At 33.5% G+C, this 26,536-nt stretch overlaps 1 protein-coding gene across 1 annotated transcript in view; it reads right to left on the bottom strand.

Moving 5' to 3' along the window:
• LOC148601762 (uncharacterized) overlaps positions 1-26,536 on the bottom strand; it is a 247,117-nt gene that overhangs the window by 72,827 nt on the left and 147,754 nt on the right. The window contains exons 133-155 of the mRNA XM_088556149.1: positions 25,481-25,699; positions 24,673-24,715; positions 23,693-23,856; positions 22,826-23,002; positions 21,573-21,791; positions 21,013-21,055; positions 20,475-20,638; positions 19,615-19,785; positions 18,124-18,333; positions 17,335-17,377; positions 16,276-16,442; positions 15,236-15,415; positions 14,153-14,371; positions 12,988-13,030; positions 12,156-12,316; positions 11,573-11,743; positions 10,761-10,970; positions 10,268-10,310; positions 9,452-9,624; positions 7,190-7,261; positions 1,794-2,048; positions 949-1,158; positions 37-400 (exon numbers count right to left, since the gene is read on the bottom strand). Of these exons, the coding sequence (XP_088412275.1) occupies positions 37-400; positions 949-1,158; positions 1,794-2,048; positions 7,190-7,261; positions 9,452-9,624; positions 10,268-10,310; positions 10,761-10,970; positions 11,573-11,743; positions 12,156-12,316; positions 12,988-13,030; positions 14,153-14,371; positions 15,236-15,415; positions 16,276-16,442; positions 17,335-17,377; positions 18,124-18,333; positions 19,615-19,785; positions 20,475-20,638; positions 21,013-21,055; positions 21,573-21,791; positions 22,826-23,002; positions 23,693-23,856; positions 24,673-24,715; positions 25,481-25,699 (3,721 nt within the window). The remainder of the gene's footprint in view (positions 1-36; positions 401-948; positions 1,159-1,793; positions 2,049-7,189; positions 7,262-9,451; positions 9,625-10,267; positions 10,311-10,760; positions 10,971-11,572; positions 11,744-12,155; positions 12,317-12,987; positions 13,031-14,152; positions 14,372-15,235; positions 15,416-16,275; positions 16,443-17,334; positions 17,378-18,123; positions 18,334-19,614; positions 19,786-20,474; positions 20,639-21,012; positions 21,056-21,572; positions 21,792-22,825; positions 23,003-23,692; positions 23,857-24,672; positions 24,716-25,480; positions 25,700-26,536) is intronic.

Below are 26,536 nucleotides of genomic sequence, written 5' to 3'. Positions count from 1 at the left end.
TTATAAGTCACACATGTTAATCAACAAATCACTTACACGTGTGTTGATCTCTTGGCAATCCTTCTTTTATCTAATCTGTCCTTCATCATGGCTACTTCTATACTATTAATGTTTACATTAGATTCACTGATTGCTTCCTCTACTGCCATCAATGTCCTACTCCTAAAAGGAACATCAGAAGCTTCCCTTTTACGCCTTAGTATTGGAAAAATATTTTCCCCTTCGCAAGTTTTAAAGATGACAGAGTTGGTAAGTAAGTCAAATGTCTGACAGGAGCCAGGGAATGGAGACACTTCACAAGCTCTGAATGACACAGAGACATAAAATACTTTTGGATTTTCTTCTATAAAAGTTACATTCAGCTGGAATGAGTTGGCTACATCAAATATTCTTGTTTTATCTGAAAAATAGTCATTATGTACTAGTCTAAGTTAACTAGAAATACTTTGAGCATTCAAACAATATGAATACTCCCAATTCAAATGAAGATGTAATTTTTAAGTTAAATTATCTCCCTTTGGATTTTCTAGGTTCACTTAATTGACATTTACAGGACAGTGACCAAAAGTTCACTCAGACATGATTTTTCAAGGTCTACAAACAAAGCAGAAATTGGTAAAATCGGAAGTAAATATACAGTAAAATAAGTATTGTAACAGTAAAATCCAGATTCGAAATAGAAGAATTCCTCTACAAAGCAGAAAAAAATCATGTCTGGCCACTGGAATTCTATGGTAATGAAGTAGGACACATTGGTATAATGTAGGGAAAATATTTACCTCAAGAGTTATTAAAATTACTCAATAGAATACTTTTTGTCAAAATCAATATCAATCATTTTCAACTTGCTGTATTACAATGTTTCTTTTACCAACTTGGTTATAACATAAGAGTTTTTCCTTATCCCTACAGTACAATTATCACTTATTCTTTCTACAAAATACTAACCAACAGTCGTTCCATCAGAGATATTTCCTTCCTCCCTCTCTATACTCCATGTGATATTCAGACCCCCACATGTATCAAACTCCAGCCTAAATTCTGTACTTCTGATTCCTGGAACATAGTCAATATCCATACAGCAAGCCACTCCAGTCCAGTCCCATTTCATTTGGCAACTTTCAATACCAAGGTCTGTAAAGTTTTGGTCCAAGAAATCTGCAAAAGTAATAATTTACAAAAAAAATTGATTTCCCTGACAAGTATTCTAAGGCAATATCAAATATACTCTTACCTTTTATACTTCCCCATACCCCTCATATTACAATTAGCAAATAGGTAATGATTCTGAGGGCTGTAAGGCAATAAGTGGACTAGATGGTAATCCTAAAAAATGATCTGAATGGAGGCATAGTTGATTTTATACTTCATCAAATTTTGTTTGTTATTTACACTTTGCTGACCTAGAAACATTTTCAAACTTCAATCGGAACTATGTTAAAAATATTAGAACAGTTCTGGAAAATTCAAAATTTGTTAACCTTATTATATTTGGTAACTTATGGTTAATGAATTTTGTAACTTTCAGCTATTTCAATTCTTGTCATTTTTTTTTTATTATAAAATTTGGCATTATTTATAAACTTGGCTGGTGTTAGTTTGAAGAAAAAAAAAGTATTGACAAAAAAAATTATGATGCAAAATCTAGAAAAAATAAATTATTTTGTGCTTGCAACTCAACACAAAATTCCCACCCACTTGATGAATATGGCCTACTCCTAAATGAATTATTATTCTTTAAAAGACTATATCTCTATAAACTGGTCAAAATAAAGTACACAAATTATATTTACAATCATAAGGCTCTGTTGTACTTGGAATAGTTGGTGTAGTTGTTTCCTCGGGCGTTACTACATAGCAATTGGTTTGATTTTCAATAGATGTTGAGATTACTGGGTAGATAGTTGTAGTACCATTACCATCATCGTCTGTCATGTTATACTCAGAAATCGTTGTAATGTTCACTTCCTCACAGATTGTCACTATCTCTGGAGTTGTTGTTGTTGTTTCTACAGTTGTGGCTTCTGTTGTAGCACCCTCTGTTGTTGCTACAAAAAAAAATGTAACATGCTACTTTATGCTAAGAATACTGATCCCACTAAACCATATATGGTAAACAGGAAGTACATAAGCATAGAACTTGGAAAGGAAAGGCATAATACAAGTCATCATGCAAAAGCAATATACCATATATTTAAGCATTCCCTCCTGAAGGACGTGAGAAACATTTTACTAAAATTTGAATTATGCAGAACCTAAATAATTACAAAGGTAAACAGGAAGTTATGGAATGTGTTACAGACAGACAGACAAACATTAGTAGGTTGCAATATGTTAGAGTGGGATATAATATAATATGGATTTATACACATGAAAAAAATTGAAACATTTTCATGTAATGTTTTAAAACATATGGAATTATAAGTTAAGTATTGATACAAAAATATGTTTTTGTGAATTCAAAATCACTTCTTTTGTTATTTATATCATCCTTTAAAAAGCTGTATTATTACATTTTAATTTTAGTAACATTTTTTGAATGATTTTCTCAATAATCTTTAGCAAGGTATATAAAACACATATACGGTACCTGAACCAATCTGTGCAACTAAAATTGATACTGAAGCGTCTAGCTATCAGTCACTGATCACTGATCGGTAATCAATCCATCAAACAGATCAATTAAACTGGTGATAGCATCAATATATTTTACAGGTTCTATTGTTTTGTTTGTCAATTTTTACACATACAGTAGAGTTGGTCTATAAAGAATCTCAAGGGACTGCCTTAGTTACTTCACTATATGCATCATTCATTATATCAGAAACTTCTTTTTTTTAGAAATTAGGATTATCTCCCTTTTTCACTTTTTAAAAGAGGTATTATCGCTTAAGACGTAGCAAAATTGATGCGTTTTTTCCTAGTAGTAAATTTTATAATTGTTTTGTAATGTGTATTTATTATAAATGATGAATAAAAATGAAAACAATTGTTTTTTGTTGTTGTAGTTGTTTTTGTTAAATCGCATACTTTCTCTTTTACTGGAGTATTGGTTTATCATTCTTATTGCCCCGTGTGCTAGTGATTATTATCACAGGGATTGGATATGCGCCTAGTGCAGGGGGAGTCGAAGACTCTACTACTGCCGCTGACTAGCCTACTTGTAGGTGAAAAAGACAGCCGAGTGCGTAAGTCTTTCTTGTCAGTACAAAGCCTCTACCAGTCTAAGACCTCTACAGTGCCTCCTCGCGACAGCACACGGTAACTAGGGTCTAGTATCCTAGGCTAAACTGTAGAGGATCTCGGAGTATCAAGGACCCTAGAGACGCAGTGTGCAGGCCCATCGGCGTGTGGATACGCCCTAGCACTCATCAACCTTGATCCAGCTATGGGTTAAATAGCATCACACTACTGCCTTGTATAAGGCTTTGGACAGTCAAAGGCTATGGGAGAAAACCCAGACAGAAAATCCGTAAAGATGGTACTTGTTAGCATGGTGATGCATCCATCTAAGGGAAGGATCCCCCTACAGAAAATCTACTGGTCCTCCAAGTTATGGGGGTTAAGCTTAGGGCTAACAACCCTAACTTGTAAAAAAAGATATGTTACGAAAACAGCAACGAAGAAAAAATCTACAACTGTGGAGGAGAGCCCCCATCGCACCAACAGTGGAGCTTTAATGACTGTAGGTAGAAAAAGCCAAGAGGAGACTACCAACATAACTAGGGAGGCCCTCAACATGGTAAAAACCAATACAAACATCGGGTGTTGGAACGTGAGAACGATGTATGCAACAGGCAAGCTCGCACAGATAACAGCTGAGATGCAACGGTACAAACTACAAATTTTAGGTGTCAGTGAAAGTAGATGGACAGGATCTGGAAAGATAAAAACAACAACAGGCGAAACAATACTATACTCAGGAAGAGAAGATGGGAAACATCAGGAGGGAGTAGCCATCATTCTAAAGAAAGGAGTAGACAGAAACCTGATGGAATGGAAACCAGTCAGCAACAGATTGATCATGGCTAGACTGAGGGGTAAACAAGTTAATATGACGCTACTTCAGTGCTATGCTCCAATAAATGATGCCAGCGATGAAGAGAAAGATGCATTCTATGAGCAACTTCAACAAGAGTTAGATCAAACCCCACATCATGACATCAAAATAATCATGGGTGACCTGAATGCAAAAGTAGGCAATAACAACTTGAACTTTGAAAGAACTATGGGTACACATGGACGTGGTAGTATGAATGAAAATGGTGAAAGATTAACTGACTTCTGCAACATCAACAACTATGTCATTGGAGGCACACTATTCCCTCATAGGGATATCCACAAGTTAACGTGGTATTCACCAAACTTAAAGAGACAGAAATCAAATTGACCACATCATGATAAATGGAATGTGGAGACGATCTTTGCTAGATGTAAGTGTCAAAAGAGGAGCTGATGTAGAAAGTGACCATCAACTTGTTGCAGCAAATATCAGACTCAAGCTCAGAGCAGCTGGAAAGAAAGTTACAACCACTCGTTATGATACAGAAAAACTTAACATCTTGAAGGTAAAAAAAATTACTTTTCAATAACACTCAAGAATCGCTATGAAACGTTAAATATCTTGGAAGATGTTGTGGATGATATTGATGAAAAATGGAACAAAATAACCGACATATATACAAAAACAAGCAAAGAGTGTTAAGGTTTGCGATAAAAGCAAAAACATGAGGACTGGATAACACCTGAAACTTGGAAAACAATAAATAATAGAAGAGAGATTAAAGCCAAAAGAGATAAGACCAAATCACTTCGGCTAAAAGAAAGACTCCAACAAGAATACAGCTCAATACAAAAAGAAGTTAAGAAACTAGTTCGAACAGACAAACGGAATTTTATGGAAGAGCTAGCAAATAATGCAGAAGAAGCAGCACAGAAAGGAGAACAGAGTAAATTATACAAAATTACAAGAACTATATGTGGGAAGAATAGATCATCTCCAAATTTACCTGTCAAAGACAAACAGGGTAACACATTAACCTCAGAAAGCGCTCAAGAAAAAAGGTGGACAGAACATTTTGAAGAGTTACTTAACAGGCCACCACATTCTCAAGAACCGGAAATTAAAGATGCAGAAGTAGAGCTTGACATAGATATAGAACCACCAGAAATATCTGAAATCATAACAGCAATCAAAAGTCTGAAAAGTGGCGAAGCACCAGGTAGTGATAATCTCAATGCAGAACTCTTTAAAAACGATCCATACCTATCCGCAAAAATTCTCCATCCCATCTTCCAAGATATCTGGAATAAGACCAAAGTACCAGATGAGTGGAACAAAGGAACCATCATAAAATTACCAAAGAAAGGGTCGTTAAATGATTGTAATAACTGGCGAGGTATTACTTTGATTTCTATCCCAAGTAAGATACTAGCCAAAGTTGTCATCAAAAGAATTGCAAGATCTGTAGATGAACTATTGAGAAAAGAACAAGCTGGATTTAGACCAGGTAGAAGCTGCATCGACCAAATTTTCACGCTACGCAATATTATTGAGCAGAGCACTGAATGGCAGAGACTTTATAGATTTTGAAAAAGCTTTTGATAGCATACATAGAGAAAGTTTATGGAAAATAATTAGATCATACAGAATACCACAACAACTTATAGACGTCATCAAAAGTTTCTACACAAACTTTAGATGCAGAGTCGGAAACAACAGCGACATGTATTTCAATGTAAAAACTGGAGTCTGTCAAGGCTGTGTTATGTCATCGACACTTTTCATCATAGCCACTGATTGGGTGATGCGACAAACAACGAAAGATACTCCAAGAGGCATCAGATGGAATACCTTCTCCATCTTGGAAGATCTATACTTTGCCGATGACATAGCTTTGCTTTCTCACACCCACCAACACATACAAGAAAAGACCAAGAAACTTCAGAATTTTGCAGGACAAATTGAGCTAAACATCAACAAAAAGAAAACCGAGGTTATGATGTTGAATGTAAACACACCAACACCTATCAAACTGCACGAACAATATCTACCTTTTACCAACAAATTCACATACCTTGGTAGTATAGTTACAACTGATGCAGGTGCGGAGAGCGACATCCACCTTAGACTCTCAAAAGCAAGAGGAGCATTTAATAGCTTGCAACCTGTCTGGAGATCAGGACAGTACACTATCCGCACCAAACTAAAATTGTATAACAGTTGCGTCTTGCCTATCCTGCTTTATGGGTCAGAGTGCTGGAGGATAACAGAGTTAGACCAACACAAACTCTCAACCTTTCACACCAGGAGTCTGAGGAGGATCCTAAGAATATTTTGGCCTCTTAAGATCAGTAATCAGGACCTCCTTAATAGATGCCAACAAGAAGACATGGCCACCATCATTATGAAACGAAGATGGAAGTGGTTAGGACATGTCCTGCGAACAGACCCAAAAGACAACACAAAAACAGCCCTATTCTGGACACCTGAGGGAAAACGCAGGAGAGGACGCCCAAAGATCACCTGGAGATGCACCATTGAAGCAGAAGTCAAAGAACATAAGAAGACTTTGAACATTACAGAAACTTGCCAATGATGGACAAGAGTGGAGGAACTTCGTTGCTGCCCTACATGCCAGTGGCGTAAAGGGCAGTAAGTAAGTAAGTAATTCTTATTGCCCCCATAGAATTGTCGACATTCAGTTGACGCACTCTTAAGATAAAATATTATTGAATATGTATGAACTATAATCAATCTGACTGCAGTTTTGTTATATAAAATCTAGGATGATTAAAATAATAAATCAACATTTTGTATTTCATTAAAACTAGTCAATTAAATAGACATCTAAATTAATTAATGTCCAAATCTATATAATTTAGTAAATGTGTGTAAAATTAAAAAAAAAAAATACAAGCCAGTCTGTAAAATATATAAATTGTTCATAGGTCACATGATGTAAAAAGGAAGAGATCACTGGTCAAACAGATCAGTTTGATAGATTTATTACTGATCAGTGATCGATGAACCATTACAGTTATACTTGCCCGGATTGGTTCAGGTACAATCAGGTACTGTATGCATGATTCTCTATTTATTGGTGCCTTGAACATTAAAGTTTTTATCACTAATTATAAGAAAAACACAATGTCTTGATTGCAATAATATTGCTATTTGTCAACTTACGTTCCTGAAACCAAAGCCCTGAATTATTGAAGAAATAACAAACTTCTGGCTTCCAGAAATGAAGTTGTAGGCCTGAAAAAAAGAAAAAAAAACATAACAAAAATTCTGTCTGAAAGAAAAAAAATGAAAACGTTTAAATTGAGAGGTGAAAAAAAAAAGATATTAATATTACTATTAGTGACATTTTGTTCAAAAGTTTACACAGATATTTTTTGTAGAACTGACTAAAATTAATTTGCAGTTACTAAGATCACTCTCTTCTTGCTCTAATTTGTGATATATAAGATAAAGTACCATAGTCAAGCATCAGTAATCTAAGACATTGATAGAAAACATAGGTGGCTAGAAACTTGGAATGAAGGTCAAGTAAAGGAAGACTAACAAGAAATCAGTAAGCGATGGCTCACTAGAGATATCCCTGCTTTCAATCAAGAAAAATGGGAAATAAATAAAATCCTTGATAAACAGGAAAAAATTTCTAAATTTTCTCCAAAATGAATCCCATCACAAAGAATACATACAGGAAGAATGCGTAAAATTTTAAAGTTGCTGTGACGATCACGAGCAGTTGCTGAGAAAAGTGTGACAGAAACATGGACAAGAGTAAAACAGTATACCCATCTCTCCTTTGGACCAAAAATAAACTTATTTCATGTGATATTCACTAGAAGAGAGAAAAAAAATTCTGACAGAGTTGACATGAAATTCATGTTCGCACAAAGTTCATAGTAAACGCAAATTACACATGAAAATCAGGTTAATTCTGCAAATTTCAGGTGCAGCAAAATGAACATATATTTCATGTGATCAGTATTTGCCCATATGCTATTTTTGTTCTTTGGGATGAGAAGTGATATCATTATACATGCATCAAAAGAAAAAAGCAAAAAAAAAAAAACAAAACAAAACAAAAAAAAAAAAAAAAAAAAAAAGAGGCTCCAAGGAGCCTGAATTGCTCACCTGGTTAAATTTTTGCTTTTCAAGGGCAATAACTCAACAAGAAATTGTCCGACAATTTTGACTCCTGAAGACTTTTGTAGGACTTATCATGAGGATCATTTCATAAATTGAAAATTTCATTCTATCCATTATAATTTTCAAGATATTGACTGATAACTTCAAAAAACATAATTGTTTGCCTTTCAAGGGCAATAACTCTTATATGGAGTTGTCTGACAACTTTGATCCCTGGAGACTTTTGTAGGCCTTATAACAAGAATAATTTCAGCAAATGAAAGTTTCATTCTATCTATCATAGTTTTCAAGATGAAGGCTGAAAACTGTAAAAAAAAAAAAAAGTAATTTTTCACCTCTCAAGGGAAATAACCCTTACATGGAGTCGTCTGACAACTTTGATCCCTGGAGACTTTTGTAGGCCTTATAATAAGGATATTTGAGCAATTGAAAGATATTTGCCAAACCTAATGGTTTTGGAGATATATGCAGAAAACTACTGTATGCCCCCTGTTCTATTTTTAGTAACGGCGGCCATGTTTTTTAACCAATCAAAAATCTGGAAAGTCATTTTGTTAAGGATACCCTAAAAAACAAAAATTCTAACTTTCATTGAATTCTGTATAGTGTTTTTGAGAAGAAGATTTTTGAAAATAATAACATCAAAAACAGTAAAAAAAATGTCCAAAAAGGGCAATAACTCCAACATGGGTCAGCAGATTTTCACCAAAACTTGACCAGACATAGATCTCATCATGCTGAATACTTTTGACCAGTTAAAATGTGGCTAAATCTAATGGTTTTGGAGATATATGCAAAAATCTACTGTCTTACCCCTAAGTATTATTTTTAGTAATGGCGGCCATATTTTTTAACCGATCAAAAATCCAAATGGTCATTTTGTGCAGGATACTCTAAGAAACAGTCATTATAAGTTTCATGCAAATCAATTCAGTAGTTTCAGAAGAGACGATGTTCAAAGACATTGTTAATGACGACGACGAAGATGACGACTGACGCTAAGTGATGGCAATAGCTCACACGGCCTATGGCCAGGTGAGCTAAAAACAAAAATCAAATGGTATCTTTTACAAAATTTAAAAAATTAATTCTGCTTGATTAGATTTAAAATCATACTGGTATGAAGAATGAAAAACTATTTTGCTGCAATTCATTTTTCCTGATTTTTTCTTGCTCTAAAAATAAGTGAAAATTAATCGTTCATGAAAAAAAGTTGGTTTTCAATATTTCTTTTGGTCAAGTTATATATATATATATATATATATATATAAAATGATATGTACTTACCATTAAATGGAAGTGATGGTGAATCAATCTCACTACAATCAGGATACATTAGATTGTTCTTCAGCATACGGAACTCCAGGAGACATGATGTACTGGTCTCATTCTCAAAACAAACCTTCAGATTCACATCCATTACATACATCTTTTCTGTGGCAACGTGATTGATCATGAAACTAAAAATAACAACCAGGGCTATGAGACATTGACCTTAACTGTAGCAAAGTGATTTATCATGAAGCTGAAATAACAACCAGGGCTGTGAGAAATAGACCTTATCTGTGGCAACGTGATTTATCATGAAGCTGAAGTAACAACCAGGGCGATGAGACATAGACCTTATCTGTGGCAACGTGATTTATCATGGAGCTGAAATAACATTCAGAGCTGTGAGACATTGACCTTATCTGTGCAATGTGATTTATCATGGCACTGAAATAACAACTAGGGCTGTAAGATGTAGACTTTATCTATGGTGATGTGATTTATCATGGAGCTGAATTAATAACTAAAGCAGTGAGATTCCGGGTTGGGGGCAATATATATACATCCCTTATCTGTGGCAATATGATTTTACAGAAAGCTGAAAGAGTGATTTAGAAGAAAGAAGTTCCTATATCTGGCTTAAAAAAAGTAATGGCAGTCATGATTTAAACTATCAACAAACACATTTGTGTAAATATAGTTTATACTCTGAGCATGCTTGACCAAATTTGGCTGTACTGCACTAATTTGAATATAGAGGGTAGATTTAAATTAGAAAATGTAATGGCAGCAAAAGCAAAGTGACTTATGAAAGGTTAAAAAAAGTATACTTACTCTAATCGGAATACACCATACAAATGATATCTCTTTCTTTCTCCTAAAAAAAAATATTAATAATAATGTAATGTCAACCTGATTTCTAACTAAAAGGAATAGACCTTACTCCAACTTTGACATTGTTTATACAAATTTTGAGCAAAGGGAAGTAACTCTCCAACCTGATAGACTGGTTTATTGGCCAACTGGAGCAATGGACAGCAATAGACATTTGACTTTAATATTGTAGCTGTGGTAAGTACTTACATATTTTTAAGATAAATCTAATACGGTATTCCAATGGAAATTCTAAAATTTACATGAACCAATCATACGTCATTTTTACATAACAAAACTGCACTCAGATCAGTCACAGGCATTTATCAATCTATCAGCGATCATTCACTCAGTGGTCATAGATCCGTCGAGTTGCTGCACAGATTGTTTCAGGGGCCGTGAGAGTGGGACAACAAACAAGGTTTGATTTTCTACCAAAACCTATAATACTTACCCCAAGTGTATGTAAACAAGTCAACATCAATGGTAAGCTTCTCCAGCTGAATCTGTAAATTGTATCTACATGGGTTCAGGAACACAGCAGCATATAGGGACCTTTTGATTATATCCACTTGAACACAACACGAGGTAGTGTTACAGCCAGAGTTTATATAGCAGGCAGCCGAGGAATTATTTAATACTGGTGGATCCACTTCTGCACAGTCTGCCAATATCAAAACATTTCTGTCTCATTTAAGTCCTTCTCTGTCTAAGATACGGGCAAAATATATGTAAGGTGTGGCACATGAAGGAAAAAACACAGAGATTTTATTGCATTAAACAATTAATCATACCTGATAACCACCAGAAATAACCACCAAAGTGTGTGTAAAATTTGCCTTTTTAAGATATTGATAGGTCAAATTGAGTTGAAATGTACTACAGAAAAATGGCGGGAAAATATTCCTGCACTCTTTCCCTATATGAGCAATAAAAAAATGTCTATGTCACAGATCCTTCAGGATAAACTTAAATAGCTTTGTGGTTGTTTTCTAGATATACTGAATATATTCTAGGCAAAAATGACTAAATTGGGGAAAATGATGTGCCACCCCTTGCCTGATTCTTATACAGAATGGTACTTAAAATGAAAGATACTTCTATGTACCTTATCAATAGAAGCTAAACGATCCTTAATTGCCAGAAGTAAGCTTATAAATTTAAATCATTCTGATTGGGGCATGCTTACAAAAGTTTGCAATGAGATAATAGCGATAGAACTTAACATGCGCTCTCAAATTGGTCATGATGCTGTTGTAATCATACCATCGTTCCATGTGTCCAAGCCCTCAAAAGGTGAAAGATCCACTTCACACAAACTAGAACTGCCAATAAAATCTGTTAACCCCAAGTCTTGTAGGAGCTCATCAGCCTGGGTGTCTGTTAAAAAGGTTGTATTCAAGCCTCTGTCGTCCAGCCAGTCTTCCAAGGAAAAATCTATTTCATAAAAATACTATCATTAATCCCATGTGTTTGTACTATGTTTATAGTAGGTGGTTTATCAAACGCATAAATTACTCTTTTCAAGATTTGGAGATAAAAAAAAAAAAAACTAGTGCAATAGATATTTAGGCTCTTCAAGATTTGTGCCGAGTGAGAGTGCATAAAGATACAGAACATGTTCAAACGTTTAGAGTGAAAAAAGACAATCACTTTTATTATAAAGATATAACTCAAAAGAGGTTAATGAAAAGCTTGGCAACCCCATACTACAATGTATCTAAAAATTGTCCCTTTGACCTTAACCTTTTGCCAAAGACACAATAGGGTTCAAATAGTCTTTTAAGGGTTAATTATGATGTTCATACTCCATTTATGTCCTCTTATGGTTAAAGGAAATATATATTACTAGGTTGTTTGAAGCCTGTCTGCCAGTTACACATGTCCTTTAATAAAATGGTGTTCTGTAGAATGGCATGTTTTATCTCACATGGTCCAGAGTCGAAACAAACTTTCAATACCATATCAACCTCGTACTGATCCTCAAACTCTACTTCTCTTAAAACATATCTGTACAATACAGGTGGAAAATTTATTAAAATGTAGTTAGACAGCCCCTGACAGTAACATATAAAATTAACAAAAAAGTTTGGATATGGTCTCCTATATTGTTAAAAAATCTACCATAAAATTATTTATTTTTTTGCTATTTGATGTGGCGAACAGAAAAGCATGAGAAGTAGTATACATGAAATGGATTTTGAGCACTAAATAATGCTGGTCAACTTTTGAAACTGCAAAAATTGAAACCCAAGAAGATGACCTCTGACTGAATTTATAATAAAGCAAATGCAAACATTAATCTGTATTCTACTCTTATCAAACAGTAACCAAGGGAACCAGGATTCTAGTGGAAATCAAAAGAAAGCAATCCAGGAACAAAGACCAAACATGGAAAACAGACATATACAACAAAGAACATTAAGTAAGTAAAATAATGCATAGAAAGTAACAAAAGCAATGAGCAACTGGGACTCTACTAAAAACTGGGAGCATGGACCAGGTGCACTGGTAGGGTCAAAGTGTATGTTGTATTTTTTTTAACAATAAATTTTACCACAAAACTTTCAGAAATCATTTGATGCATAATCTGGAAATCGAGGAGTTTACACTTTCAAAACGATCAAAAATAGGTTTGTCCCTTAGTTTTTGTTTTTATAACAACTGTAAAGCATACTCACTCAATGGTTACAACTCCATAAACAGAGAAATTCTGTTGGATTCCTACAAAACAGATCCAAGACATAGTAATATGAGCAAGACCCATACACATACCCTAGACCTGTATTTATGCCATATATTTGTCATTAAAACACTAAGCAAGTTAAAAATCTACATTGTAGGTAATAAATTTCCTTAAGTAATGTACCAATGATACCATATACATTGTACTGCTAAAAAAATGTTCAAAATGTTTCAGTACTTCCCTGTCTAAGAATCAGGCAAAATGTGTAAATGGTGAGGCACATTAAGAAATAATGCAGTGATTTTATTGCATTATCCAGAATTTTGTAATTCATAACCCCCCTCCCCAAATTACTGTCAAAGTATTTTCTGTTTGCCTTTCAAAGACATTGATAGGTCAAATTTAGTTGAAATGTACATGGAAAAATGGTGGGAAAATTTTCCTACACATTTTTCCTATATAAGCAGTAAAAAAATATCTAAGTAACAGATGCTTCAGGATATATTTAAATTGCTTTTCAATTGTTTTCCAGATGTATTGAGTATGTTTGAGGTAAATTGATGTGCCACTCTGATTGCCTGATTCTTACACAGAATGGTATTTAAAATGTAGGATAATATTTAACAAATTTCGCTATCTTTTGTATATTGAAGATAATAACAAAATATTCAGTCAGTGAAGTACAAAAAAATGCAGCTCTGTGTAATGACCCACACCTTTCTACATTGCTATTGGCAGTCAACAATCATTTCTAACCATTGCTGTTCAGTATGCTCACAAATGCATGTCAGCGTATTACCATCACACTTGTGTGCGACCATTGTACCTCCAAATCCCACCGTGGTTCTGAGTCTTACATATACATGTATATGGACAAAACAGAAAGGTCTCACCCCAATTACAAACCTCTTAACCATATCCTGTATAAACAGTTATATTGGCAGGTGTTAATTTTGACAATTTTGAGGCAAAAATATACACAAAACATCTTGGTTTTTCCACTTTTAGAAAATGTTAGGTACTTAAGCCCAGTGTAAATATTTTTAGTGAAATTCGTCTTGGCTTTTTTCAGGCAGACCTTTAAATTTGGCAAAAACTAGCAATCTGCAAAAATTACCCACTTTACATTTACATAGCAAACTGCCCAATTATATACCTACCAAAACCAACTTCAGACAGTAAGACCTGACTAACCATCTGATCTATAGCAATGGTAAATCTGTTAGAACACGGCTCTATCACCATGGAAACTTCTAATGATCGATTTAGTCGAGGTATGTTCATACAGCAAGAGACACCACTACAGCTGGCATCAATACTGCATATAAGGCCATCAGCAGCAGGGTTAAAAGTTACAGTGTTAGTTGTATTTGGACACACTGGAAAATGTAAAGAAAACAACTAAAATATAAAATACTTTAATCTAACAAGTCAAGTGATACTTCTGAATACAGATTTAAACATGAAGTGGCATGCATTGTCATGCTAGGTATACCCCTACCCATACAGGAAGTTGATACTGGACAACGCCAAAAATAGCTTAACATGTATGCTTAATCTATATATATAGCCATATACTAAAAATAGAAATCAATCCAACCATTGGGAGCAGAGATAATTGTGATGAAGTTTGTAGTAATGGATGGACGGACTGACGGACAGACGAGTTGATTCAAATATACCACCCACTTGTTGAGTGAAGCACAACATTTGAGGGTTAACACATTTTTTGTTTAAATATTAATGCTATGATTGTACTTTTATTCATTTGTATCAATTTTCATTGTTTATTATAATTTTATTAGCTCAAAAGATATTTTAATTCATGGATATCATAATAGCATCAAGCTTTTCAATGGAGAAGTCAGCTTTTTGTCAGCTAAAGATGTCAAAAACTTAAAGCCCAGTATCAAAGCATCTTTGACAGTAATCATAGGCAATATTAATGGAAGTTGTGGAATGTTTTGAAGTTTCCATGATTAAGGAGACAATGAAATTTAATGAAAACATAAATTTACCAAACAAGGTTGAGTTTTTACATTTGTAAAAATCAAACAGCTACTTTAAGGTCTCAAATCTAAACAAAATATTGATTGGGAAGGAAAAAATATGTAAAAACTAAAACATAGTTCTATAGGAAGTAAGGAATTTCCACCAATCAGTTGAAATTCTGGAATTTTTTCCACTTAAATTTTTCACAACTTCATATCAGTATTAAATTAAAAACAAAATATTTTGCTTACTATTATTCCATCCATCTGTAGCTGATCCTTCATTGTACAGCGATTTTGTGTTGAAACATTGTGTTGTGGAGATAAACTTTGCCACACCCAAATCTTCCACCAACTGGGTCACTGCCCATTCTGGTAAGGGTACAGTATCCGGGGCAATTTCTCGATCCTCAAGCCAAGTTGTAAAGTTAACTATAGGTAAAGAGTTAATTTTAGCTATAGTTCATGGCAATTAAAATACTGACTTAAGTGTCAATCTCTGTAGAAATCAGGCAGTGGATGAAACATGGCATGAAAAAAACCTCTATTTTGAAAGTGTAATTTGACTACTAGCACTATCAGAATCAAGGATAAGACAACATTTTCCATACCAATTTGGTAAATTGATTAATAATTTCAATGAAATGCATTAAAATGAACTTTTCAGTGCAGATAACCTAATCTGTCTAACATTCTATTGAAAAATTTCTGACTAAAGCCAGTGATGCAGAGATCAAACAGTGGTCTTTTCAAACAAAGAAAACATAGAGTAAAATTATATTTTCAGATCTGTGGGTTTCAAAATATGCATGTTTCTGATTTTTATCATTTTGCCTGATTCTTACAAAGACTTATACCTAACATTGGAAAGGCTGAAGGGAATTGTTATTTAAAGAGACTCAAGAGAATGCTAAAAACTACACATTTTCAAGCAAAACCTTATAGGGGGTCATTTTGACTGGTGTCAAAATTTGCATTTTGCTCTATTAAGATGGGAATTAAATTATTGCTGTCATTTTTTTCTTCTTAAATCTAACAGAATGAAAATTATACATTAAATATCTGGAATTAAATTTGACAAGCTTTCATTTTTATGATTCCCCTGAAACCTCCGAATATAACAAAAATTAGAACCTTGTGAAAATTTCCCACTTTACAGTATGTGGTATTTGAAGGGCTATTAATTCAAGTCTAAATTGAATTATCATACCGAATGAACCTAAAGGATCCGCTGATCACAGATACTCCTACATATAAGAACTTTTAGTGGCATTGACTACAAAAATACATACATGTGGAGTCTAGTCTGAGTGTTCCAGATGAGCAGGTTTCCTTTGGTAGTTTAAAGCCTTGCAGTATTGTTGCATTAAACATACAATCTCCATAAGTCTCAAAGCATGTACTAAGAACCATCTCTATCTCATAGGCCCTTTCTGATACTAAGTCGTAGATAGTATAACTGTAAAATAAATAAGATGCCATAGCTTCATTAAAGGATTAAAATGGAAAAGTAATGATTCCATCTCTTTTTCTTCACTTTGGAAATGTGGTTGGTGAAATGTAATAACTGTACTGTAAATTAAGCATAATGTGACAATATGCAGTCATACAAACTTGTTGCGCTCAACTTGAGGGTGAACTAGTAGATAAAAATTTTGAAATGTTTATTGTGTCAGAACAAGTTTGACACAAATGCCCACCAATTCCTTCCCTTTTAGTTACGTTATATTATTTGTTGTGTATGTCTGTTTTCCATGTCTGGTCTTTGTCCCTGGATTACATTCTTTTGAATACTGCTATAACCTTGGTTCCCTTGATTACTCCTACTTTCTATTATGATATTATTTTGCAATAAAAAATGGCATTTTGGTGAGACAGAATTCAGGTGGCTTCTCTGTACAACAGAAGCTCTATCTGATGGTAAACACATATTTTACAACTTATACACAGTCATTTTTTTATTTTCTCCAAGGTAAACAAATAAACACAAAGGGGTCAAAGACAGGAAATGGCAGAAATTTGTTAAAAACAGAAGTAGATGTCCGACAGACCTGAAATCAGATTCCACTTTTTGGGACCTGAACTTGCTGTTGGATACAAAATATCAAGAGGCTGCAATTTGGAGCTAAGAAAAGTGTTCCATAATTATTTCCTGATCTGCCAAACATTCACCATACTACAACCTGAGTCTCACTATGTCAAATTTTGCAAAAATTTTGCAGAAGAGAAAAGTTTAAAAAATTACCACAAAAATCCTCCCCCCAAAGGTCCATTTCTAAAACAGACCTGAGAACCTAGTTCTTACTTTTGTGGGGTCTAACTGAGTGTATATGCATACCTTAAATACTTACTTGATTCTAAAAACACCCAACAAAGCAAAGCTGTCTTCAGTGCCTACAATGAAATTGATATATAGAAAGAAAAATGCAAAGGAGTAAATTTCCTTATAGAAACTTATTCATACAAGAAATTTTCAGCGATTATTGAAATAAACAATCCACGTTTCAAAGGCTTTTAGGCTTAACAAACATACATATGATTACAGTATGCATAAATCCAAAAAAAGTGCACAACCAAAAATCCTTTACACAGATATAATGATTGATTGATTGATTGATTAAAGATTAACATTCTATTGCAGATATCTGTAGCATTTCAGAACAAGAACATTTGACAATTGTAACCGACTGGACTTCGTACAAGCCCAACATGCTGAGTCTTATTTTAATTGTGTTAGCTCATGCAAGCAACAGTCTGTAGGTAACTATGTCACCCCACATGGGCATATTATTCTAGCTCAAAGAATGGAGTTGTCACTCTATCCCCTAAAGACTGCATGCTTGGTTGAGAAGCAATGACTAACACTTTTAACGTCTTTGATGTGATTTGTCAGCAGATTTAATCCATGACCTGCACTGAAGGTGAGCATGCTACCCTAGGACCACTGAGGCAGCACTCACCTTTAGCCATTAGCCCAAAGCCCAGGGCTAGTAAAAATTGATTCGGACTAGTGAAATGATGTGTACATTTCTTGTTTCGGGCTAGTTGAAGCCTATACAGTCCTCTATTATTCAGGCTAGTCATTGAGAATTTTGAAAGAAAGGACTGCTGAGGTGGTGAGGGGATATAAGGAAACTTACCAAAAGAGTAGTTAGTCAGTGATTCAGTATGTGTAATTCTTTCAATAGTCAGTATTAACTCAGCTTTACAGGTGTCTATTTCTATACTGGACATTACACTACGGTCAATCCCATCCACTTCATAACAACATGTCCAAGTTGTACAGTTAAAAACACAAGTTACGCTGTCACCAAGTGATGGGAGTGTAACATTCACATTTTTAGTACAAACTGAAATGCAAAAGACATGAAAATTTAAAATGAACATAAAAGTTTATTTGTGGCTGTACTTAGTATCATGTATTCAGAAAGGGTAAAAAAAAACAGGGAGATGCACACATGGTCATTGTTTAGGAGGTAGACCTAGGGTAAGGGACATAACTCATGAAATCAGTGATATGTTTGTACTATATTCAATTTCATCAAAGCCACTCAAGCTTTCGTTTGAAGCAGAATAAAATGAATCTAAAATAATTAGATGCTTACATTAGATGGATGTAAAATGCTGATATTTAAATGCTGAATACAAACATTCCAATGATTTTTAAGAGTTGTGTCCCTTACCCTAGGTCCATCTCATTAAAGTCGGAGATCAACCAAAATCATTTACAATGAACACCAAATTTACATTAAGCCAAATACAAAATTCAAAATCTATCTGTCCTGATATGGGTTCCAGATAATAGCAACAAAATTCAGACAGGCAGTTAGAATGATGGACTGTACTTTGCAAATATAATCTATTAAGTGTCAGTCCCTGTAAGAATCAGGCAGTGGTAGAAACATGGTATGAAAAAAAAAACCATCATTTTGACAGTGTAATTTGACTATTTGCACAATCAGAATCAGGGAAAACAAACCAGATTTTCCATATCATACTGGACAATTGAGTTACAATTGCACTGCAATGCATTGAAAATGAACATCTGAAGGGTAGAAAACTCTGTAAAAAATCTCATTTTTCTAAGATTATTTTGAAAAATTTCTGCACAAAGCCAGTGATGCAGAGATCAAATAATGGTCTTTTCAAATTGAGAAAGGATCCTTTGAGTCATTGTCACATTGTCAGATTGGTGGGGTTTGACATGCATGTTTCTGATTTTTCCCATTTTGCCTGATTCTTACAAACACTTACACTTAAAATATAAAAAATCTAAAAAAAAAACTGAAGGCTGAGCTTACTAAAGTGTAGCCACTATTCCTTGTATTCCTCACACCAGCAACCACATGGTCAAAATATAAACAAAGTCTTAAAACAGGAAGTTGATATGTTTCTCAGGTTTGAAATTGAATTCTTAAAATATGGCATATCTGTAAAAAGCTAATTGGTCAAAATATCAAGTGACTCTGATTAGTAGTGGAAGAGTAAACTGTGACAAAAAAAGATATGGATAGAAGAGTGGACATCATGAGCATTACATACCTCCTGCTCAAAATTGTAAGGGGGGGGGGGGGTGGCTATAAAAATAAATAAATTTATGTGTCCTTCTCATGAAAGCTCTGACAACTTACTATTTCTCCATCCATTACTAATCTTCTTATCATAAGGACTGCTAGTTCGGCTACAGGAAGTAGAAAGTAGATATGGAGACACAGCAAGATCATCAAGCAATATAGAGATGGCATAGTCTGGTAAGGGTTCGGAAACTCCATTCTTGTTCATCCAATGAGATAAGGAAAAATCTGAAATCGACATCATTAAAATGGTAGGGTGAAACTCAAAGGGAAAGGGGAAAAATAATCATCACTTAAAATATCTGATGAAATGTAATTCATAATAGAGGTACAAATGTCAAAACATTTTCTACAACAATTATCTTTACTAATAAATATCCTTATCATTATTGATCAAAATTGGCAGTATTACAAATTTTAAAGTTAATTGAGGACCATGGTAGAACCATTTGGTGATAGATTTGGATTCTTATTTCATAGTTTTTCTCTGGCCTCAAACAAAATGAATAATATGATAATTAATTGGAAAGAGTGAATAATCAAAATATTATCACGAGTGCCAAAGCATGCCTAGATTTAACAAGTGTGAGGAACTTGTTCAGCGCAAGAGTTAAATCTTCAAGCATTCTTGGCACGAGTGAACATATTTTGATTATTCGTGATAAACAATTTATTATACTATTTATCAAATAGATTTTCTTCATAATTTATCGATATTTTCAACATGAATTTTAAATTCTGTGATTGGCATATCAATATCAATGTTGTGACGTTTTGGCGGGAGGAAGTCCAAGAATGATATTATCAAATTAATTTCACAGTGTGAATTATCAAATCTTATTACACTGGGAACATTTGATAAAATACTGCTGTCTATATAATAAATAACATATATTTAATTCAAACAACACTTTTACCTGCGATATAAAACATTGCATCCCATGTACATGGTAGTTTTGGTAGCAGTACATTATCTAGAATTAGATATGATTGTTCACAAGAACTGCTGCTGTCTGTACAGATACTGATGTTCAATGTCATAAGGTAGTTGTTAGAAGTTGTCAAATCATCAATGGTGAATCTGTATTGACAAAACACAACATAATGAACACAGTGTAATAATCCAATGGAAGTTATTATGTCAATTCTGGAAAACTACAAATTTTTTAACATTATCTAATCTGGTAATGGTTAACAAATTCATTCATTGTAGAACCAAAATTTATCATGTTACATTTTTTGGTTTATTTTTATTTTTCCTAAGAGTTAAGTGCAAACATCAATTCTCTGAAATATTTCAAAATTTGAAATTCATACAAAAATGTTGCACTAAAGTTAACTTTAGTTATTTGAACTTTTAATGCAGAAGTACAGTGGGCATACTAATCAAAGTCAAAGACAAATAGCTTCATCCTTCCTAGGCAAAGCCTAAAACCATATTACTATAAAACTCACATGATATTAACAACACCTCCCAGAGAAAACTGTCTTTCTGTACCTGTAAAGAGAGGAAATACATTGCAGTTGAGACATTAAACATAAAGTGTGGCTATTCTATCCACTAAATTACAGCACAAACAAAGATAATGTTCTGGGGATAGAGTTCATCTTCACTTGATCAAATAACCATTACCTGCTACTTAACTGAGATTTAAGTAGTAGTCTTTGTAAAAATCGTGCAAATCCTGTAACATCATACACCCCCAAAAAGGCTATATATTTTTAATTTTGTTACTAATTTACTTTATAGGTCTATATGATGAAACATATAATTATTCAATCAAATCTGTCTGCAATAAGGAGACAATCCACCTTAAACTTATTATAAATGCAATTATTAGAATACCAATGAACAGAATAATAGATGCTCTTGATTTTTGGACCTGATGATATCATGTGGAACACCTCAACTCACCTTCATGTGTTCGTCGAGAAACTCCACATGATATTGTCGGTATCAAAATCGAAAGTAACTATTATTCTTTATTCTTTATGTATTTACTATAAACACTCACCCATAGTAAATTTTTCCAAAGAGATCTCATACATAAAATCATCTACCCCAATTCTAAGAGTGTAATTACAGGGATGCAGTTTGACCATGACATCAAATGACCTTCTTAGCTCCGTAGAGGTCAAACAACATTCTACTCCAGTACACTCATCAGTAATATGACAGATCACGTCTGTCCATGAAGGGTCAAGATCTAGGATGCTGATGCTTGCAGGACAACCTGAAAAAGTGACAAATTTCAATCCCTTAACCAATACATCATGATTAATTCACCACTAACCTGTGCTAAGAATACAAGTGATTTGATTTGATCAGCACACTCATTTAAGGAGGTAGACCTAGGGTAAGGGACATAATTCCTGAAATCAGTGATAAGTTTGTATCATATTCAATTTCACCACAGCCTTCAAGCTTTCATTTGAAACAGAGTGAAATCAATCCAAGTTACCTTGATGCTTACATGAGATTGATATAAAGAGCCTGAATACAAATGTTTCAGTGAATTGTAAGAGTTGTGTCCCTTACCATAGGTCTACCTTCTTAATCAGTGGACTCAGTGATATTTTTCAGTTTATTATTCTAGTAAGTGTCAGCTTTTTTTAAAAATCAAGCAGTAGGTGTAACATGGTAAGAATAAAAAACACAATTTTGGCAGTGTGATTTCTCTATTGCATATAGTACCATCAGAAGTAAGGATTTGCCAGATCTGCTTGGTAAAATGAGTTGAAAATAAATTCAACAAAATGCAATGCAAATGAAAATTGCAGGGGCAGACAAATCTGTGAAAATTCTAAATTTTCAAAAATATTAATGAAAATTTCCAAACATACATAAAAAGGCAAAAATAACAGAAATTCATTATATTATATAGAGAAGACTTAAATAAGTGAAAGAATACCAGTAAATTTGTGATTTTTTTTAGATTCTTTCAAATGAACATATAAGGAGGTATCAATTTTAGCACTTTCAAGAAATAATTACCATTATGTAATGTAAAAAATCAATTCAGCGGGTACTATTTTTCACATTTTTTCTGGCCGTTGTGAAAATAGCAAAAATTAGTACACCCCAAAATTAATATGTTTACAAGTATTCAATTTGTCGGATCAGTGAGTCTTTGACAACATATAACAAGAATAGATTTAGTGAATAAGTCAAAGACACATCAATCCCACTGGGATGAAAAATATCAGCATGTTTCAGATTTTTTGCATCCCGATTCTTTCAAAGAATTGTTCCTAACTATAATATTACCACTGTTAATCCATCCACCATGAGCAGAAGACATATATAGTGCTGTATTACTACATTGTGTTGATGGTCTGTATTGTGAAATGCCTAGTTGTTCCAACAACAAAAATACTGCATAATCTGGCAGGGGCTTGCTAATGGTTGGAAAATTCTCAGTCAGCCAGCTATTCAGGGAAAAACCTGAAATTAAAGTTACCATAACTTTCATATTATGTAAGGAAACTTATTTTTTTAACGTCATCAAAAATCAAAATATAAATTGTGGCAAAAGTGGCAAAAATGGTCATTTTCCAACTCAAGGGCAATAACTCCAGTGAGGAGTAAATTATACACCTTCTACTCGTGCACATACAATGTATTTGTAAAGCTTGTCATAAGGATCCTATTTTCTATGTTTGCCATACAACTTTGACCCTACAAAACATTTTTAGGACATGTCATAAGGATCATTTTCTTAATTGAAAGCTTTCATAAGAATTTTTTTAAGATAAAAGCCAAACAAAGCTAAAAATTGTCAATGTTGACATTTTAAGTGCAGTAACCTCTGAAACAAAGTTTTCATACTAAACTGTCGTTTTAAGATTTTCATGGATCTCTTATAGTTTTGGAGAAACTACAGTGTATTGAAAAAAAGGATTCAGTTCAACATGCTACAAAATTGGAGGTGCACATGTTCAATACAAATTGAGCACTATTGAATACTATGAGCACAGTTTAAATAACATTGGTTAAATACTTTAAAAGTTACAGATTACACAAAGTAGGAACCCCAGAAGTGTGATGGATGGAAAGAGTCGAGCGGCTACTTGACCTGCTTTCAGCATAGGTGATGCATGTAAAAAGACAATATTTTGTAGAACTTAACCATACCAGTAATTAAATACTGTGTGTTCCAAGGGCACAGGTCTCTAGTCAGTAAGGTATTCTCTAGTACAGGGGCTATAATGGCACATGGCCCATTGTGGTTATAGCAAATACTGATGTTCCACTGGATCAAGTATGTCAGGGCACCAGGTAAATCTTCTATTATATAACTGTTAAACAAATCATAATTCTAAAATGTACTTCAAGAATTTTTCATATTTATTAATAAAAAAAAAAAGAACTTTTTTTCAATTAAAATCAGGCAAATCATATGATATGGGTGGTACAACATAATTTTTTTCCCACTGAATTTTTTACATTCAAGATTTGTGTAAATCAACAATGTATGGTTCAGAAAGTTTAACTATCAAAGCAAACAAATTTTGCACAAAATAAAGAGTTATCTCCCTTTTTCAATGAATTGCAATGATTTCTATGAAATTTAATTCTCTTTAATCATTGCAGTAATTCAACTTAGAGTAAGGATACATTTGTGTTATGAAGTAGACAAAAAAATGATAACAACATTGTAACATGCCACCCACTATCTGGTTTTCTACATTACATCCCCAGATCTGTTTACCAAATCCTTAATATTTCATAATTTTGAATTTAATGCATAAAATTCTGCCTTAATAACATTGAACTTAGTAATACTCAACAATTCATGTGTGGATATTATCAATACAGATGAAGTTTCATATAAAATCAGATCTACCAATCCTTGCCATTATATCCTATCTATAGTCTGTTTTAGTGACATTACATGTTAATCAGAGATCATCTTAGCCATGAGCATGGTTATTCTTGCAAACAAATATTACGAGCAATAAAAAGCAAACACACATACATATTTAAGTAGTTTCTTAATTGCAATATATTAACATCAGTGTATTATTCTGTAGTTCAGAAAGATAAAATATTTCCATACTCTGAATTTGAAGAAGTTAATAAAACGCACATCACACAATCACACATGTACATACTCTAGCACTATAAATCCATTTAAAGAAAACTGTTGTTTCCTCCCTGAAAATTTAATAATTTTATCACCTGTATTTGATTCTAGGCACATGATAACGTGCTTGTACTTTGAACATGAAAGTTAATAATCAAATTTGCCATAGCAAGAATTTTAGATAAATAAACATGCAGATGACATATTCAGTTTTACTTACCACTTTTAAATTTCTATATAAAAGGTTAAGTTTACCACAAAAAAACTGGCCATAACTTATTTCCACATTTCTGGGACTCGTATCACATAATTTTACTATTTCTAAGGCTGTAAATTACTTCATTTTAACACAATCGATAAACTCATTTATAAATGAGGGGGGAATAAAGGTAACTAATTGTTCCTAGAAAACCTTACATTACTGGTGCACCATGTCCATACTCCTCGTTTGTAAAGGAGGTAGGGTTGCTAATTTATTCTTTAGTTCCTTCTCTTAGTCTATTTGAGTCATTTATGGTGCTTTGTCTTTTTTTCTTATCAAGTCTTTGACATCAAATATAAATATTCTGGCCACAAAAAAAGATAGAATGCAAAAGTCCCATAACTCCTGTAAAATTTGTCAAATCAAAATGACAGTCCAATATGATCTGTGATATGATATGATCCAATATGACTAAGTAGTGAACAACAAATTCCTACAAAATTTGAACAAAATCTGTTGAGTGGATTCTGAGGAGTTGCCTCAACAAAGTCAAGTGTGATGGACGGACAGACTGTCACATGAACACCAGTATTTTTATGCCCCTTTCCGCATTGCTCAGGAAACAATAACCTACCCCATTTATATGTTGATAGAGAAATATTTCTGTAGAATTTTTCTATTCCAATAACCAATTCTTGAGTACAGGGGTCAATGTGAAAAAATGTCCTGAATGACCTTGGGATGAAATCAACAGTAGTGCAGCAGTCAACATCAGTGCAGGAAGTCCTCAGTAGGCATCGGGTCTGGTCAGAGGAGGTTGTTATGTTCTGTAAATTAACACTCTTTCGACATTCTAAAAATAAACACAAAAGTGTGTGACAAGCAATTGTTTCTGTCTTATCATCATGGGCAGATTCTATTCAGAATTTTAATGTTGTTGATAACAAAACTGGTCATACTTATTGTCGTAATTTTTAACACCTACTTTCATAATCCCTTTGAAGCTTCTTACTTTAGAAATTTGACGGGTGATTTTTTGCCTCAACCATTTAATTAAAGTTTTCCAAGCACCCTTTTAATTTGTAAAAAAGAAATTTCCAGTTCCAAGGCTTCAACAAGGACAAAAGGGCGACGTCCACTTGCTATAAACATTCAATACTTTTAACTTGAATATTAAAAAGGTTCTAGACTTCTTAAAGATCAACTGTACCAGATTTGATCAAAACCATTGTAAGATACTATAAATGTATATACTTTTCTGCAGTATACTAATTATCCCTATTTTCGCAGAGAACTAAAATAAAATAGTAGCCAAGAAATTGATTTTTAACACTATATGATGCTAATAATCTTATAAAACAGCAAGAAATAATACAGATATGTTCCCTTGACAGAATCAACTAAAAGTAGCAACAAAAATTAAGTAGCACTCCAGCTAAGAATCATGCAAAATGTGATACATGGTTGGAAAGCCTACATATTTTATTTTTGACATCTTGTTTAAAATGCTTTAGTAAACAGAAATTAACATTTGGTTTTACATATAACCCATGCTCATAGGAGATAAAAATTGTATAGAATGCACTGTAGAATTCAAAATTAAGGGAAATAACTCTGTAAATGACACTCAAATATAGTAGAATACAGGATTTTCAATGTTGAATATCTCCAAAGAGCAGACAGATCAGAA

Source organism: Perna viridis, chromosome 12 (assembly GCF_037379345.1).
Source record: "Perna viridis isolate PV_CMFRI_1.1 ecotype Kerala chromosome 12, ASM3737934v1, whole genome shotgun sequence".
Lineage (NCBI taxonomy): Eukaryota > Metazoa > Mollusca > Bivalvia > Mytilida > Mytilidae > Perna > Perna viridis.
Note: the sequence above shows the minus strand (reverse complement) of the source record. Positions and strands in the feature narration are given on the sequence as shown.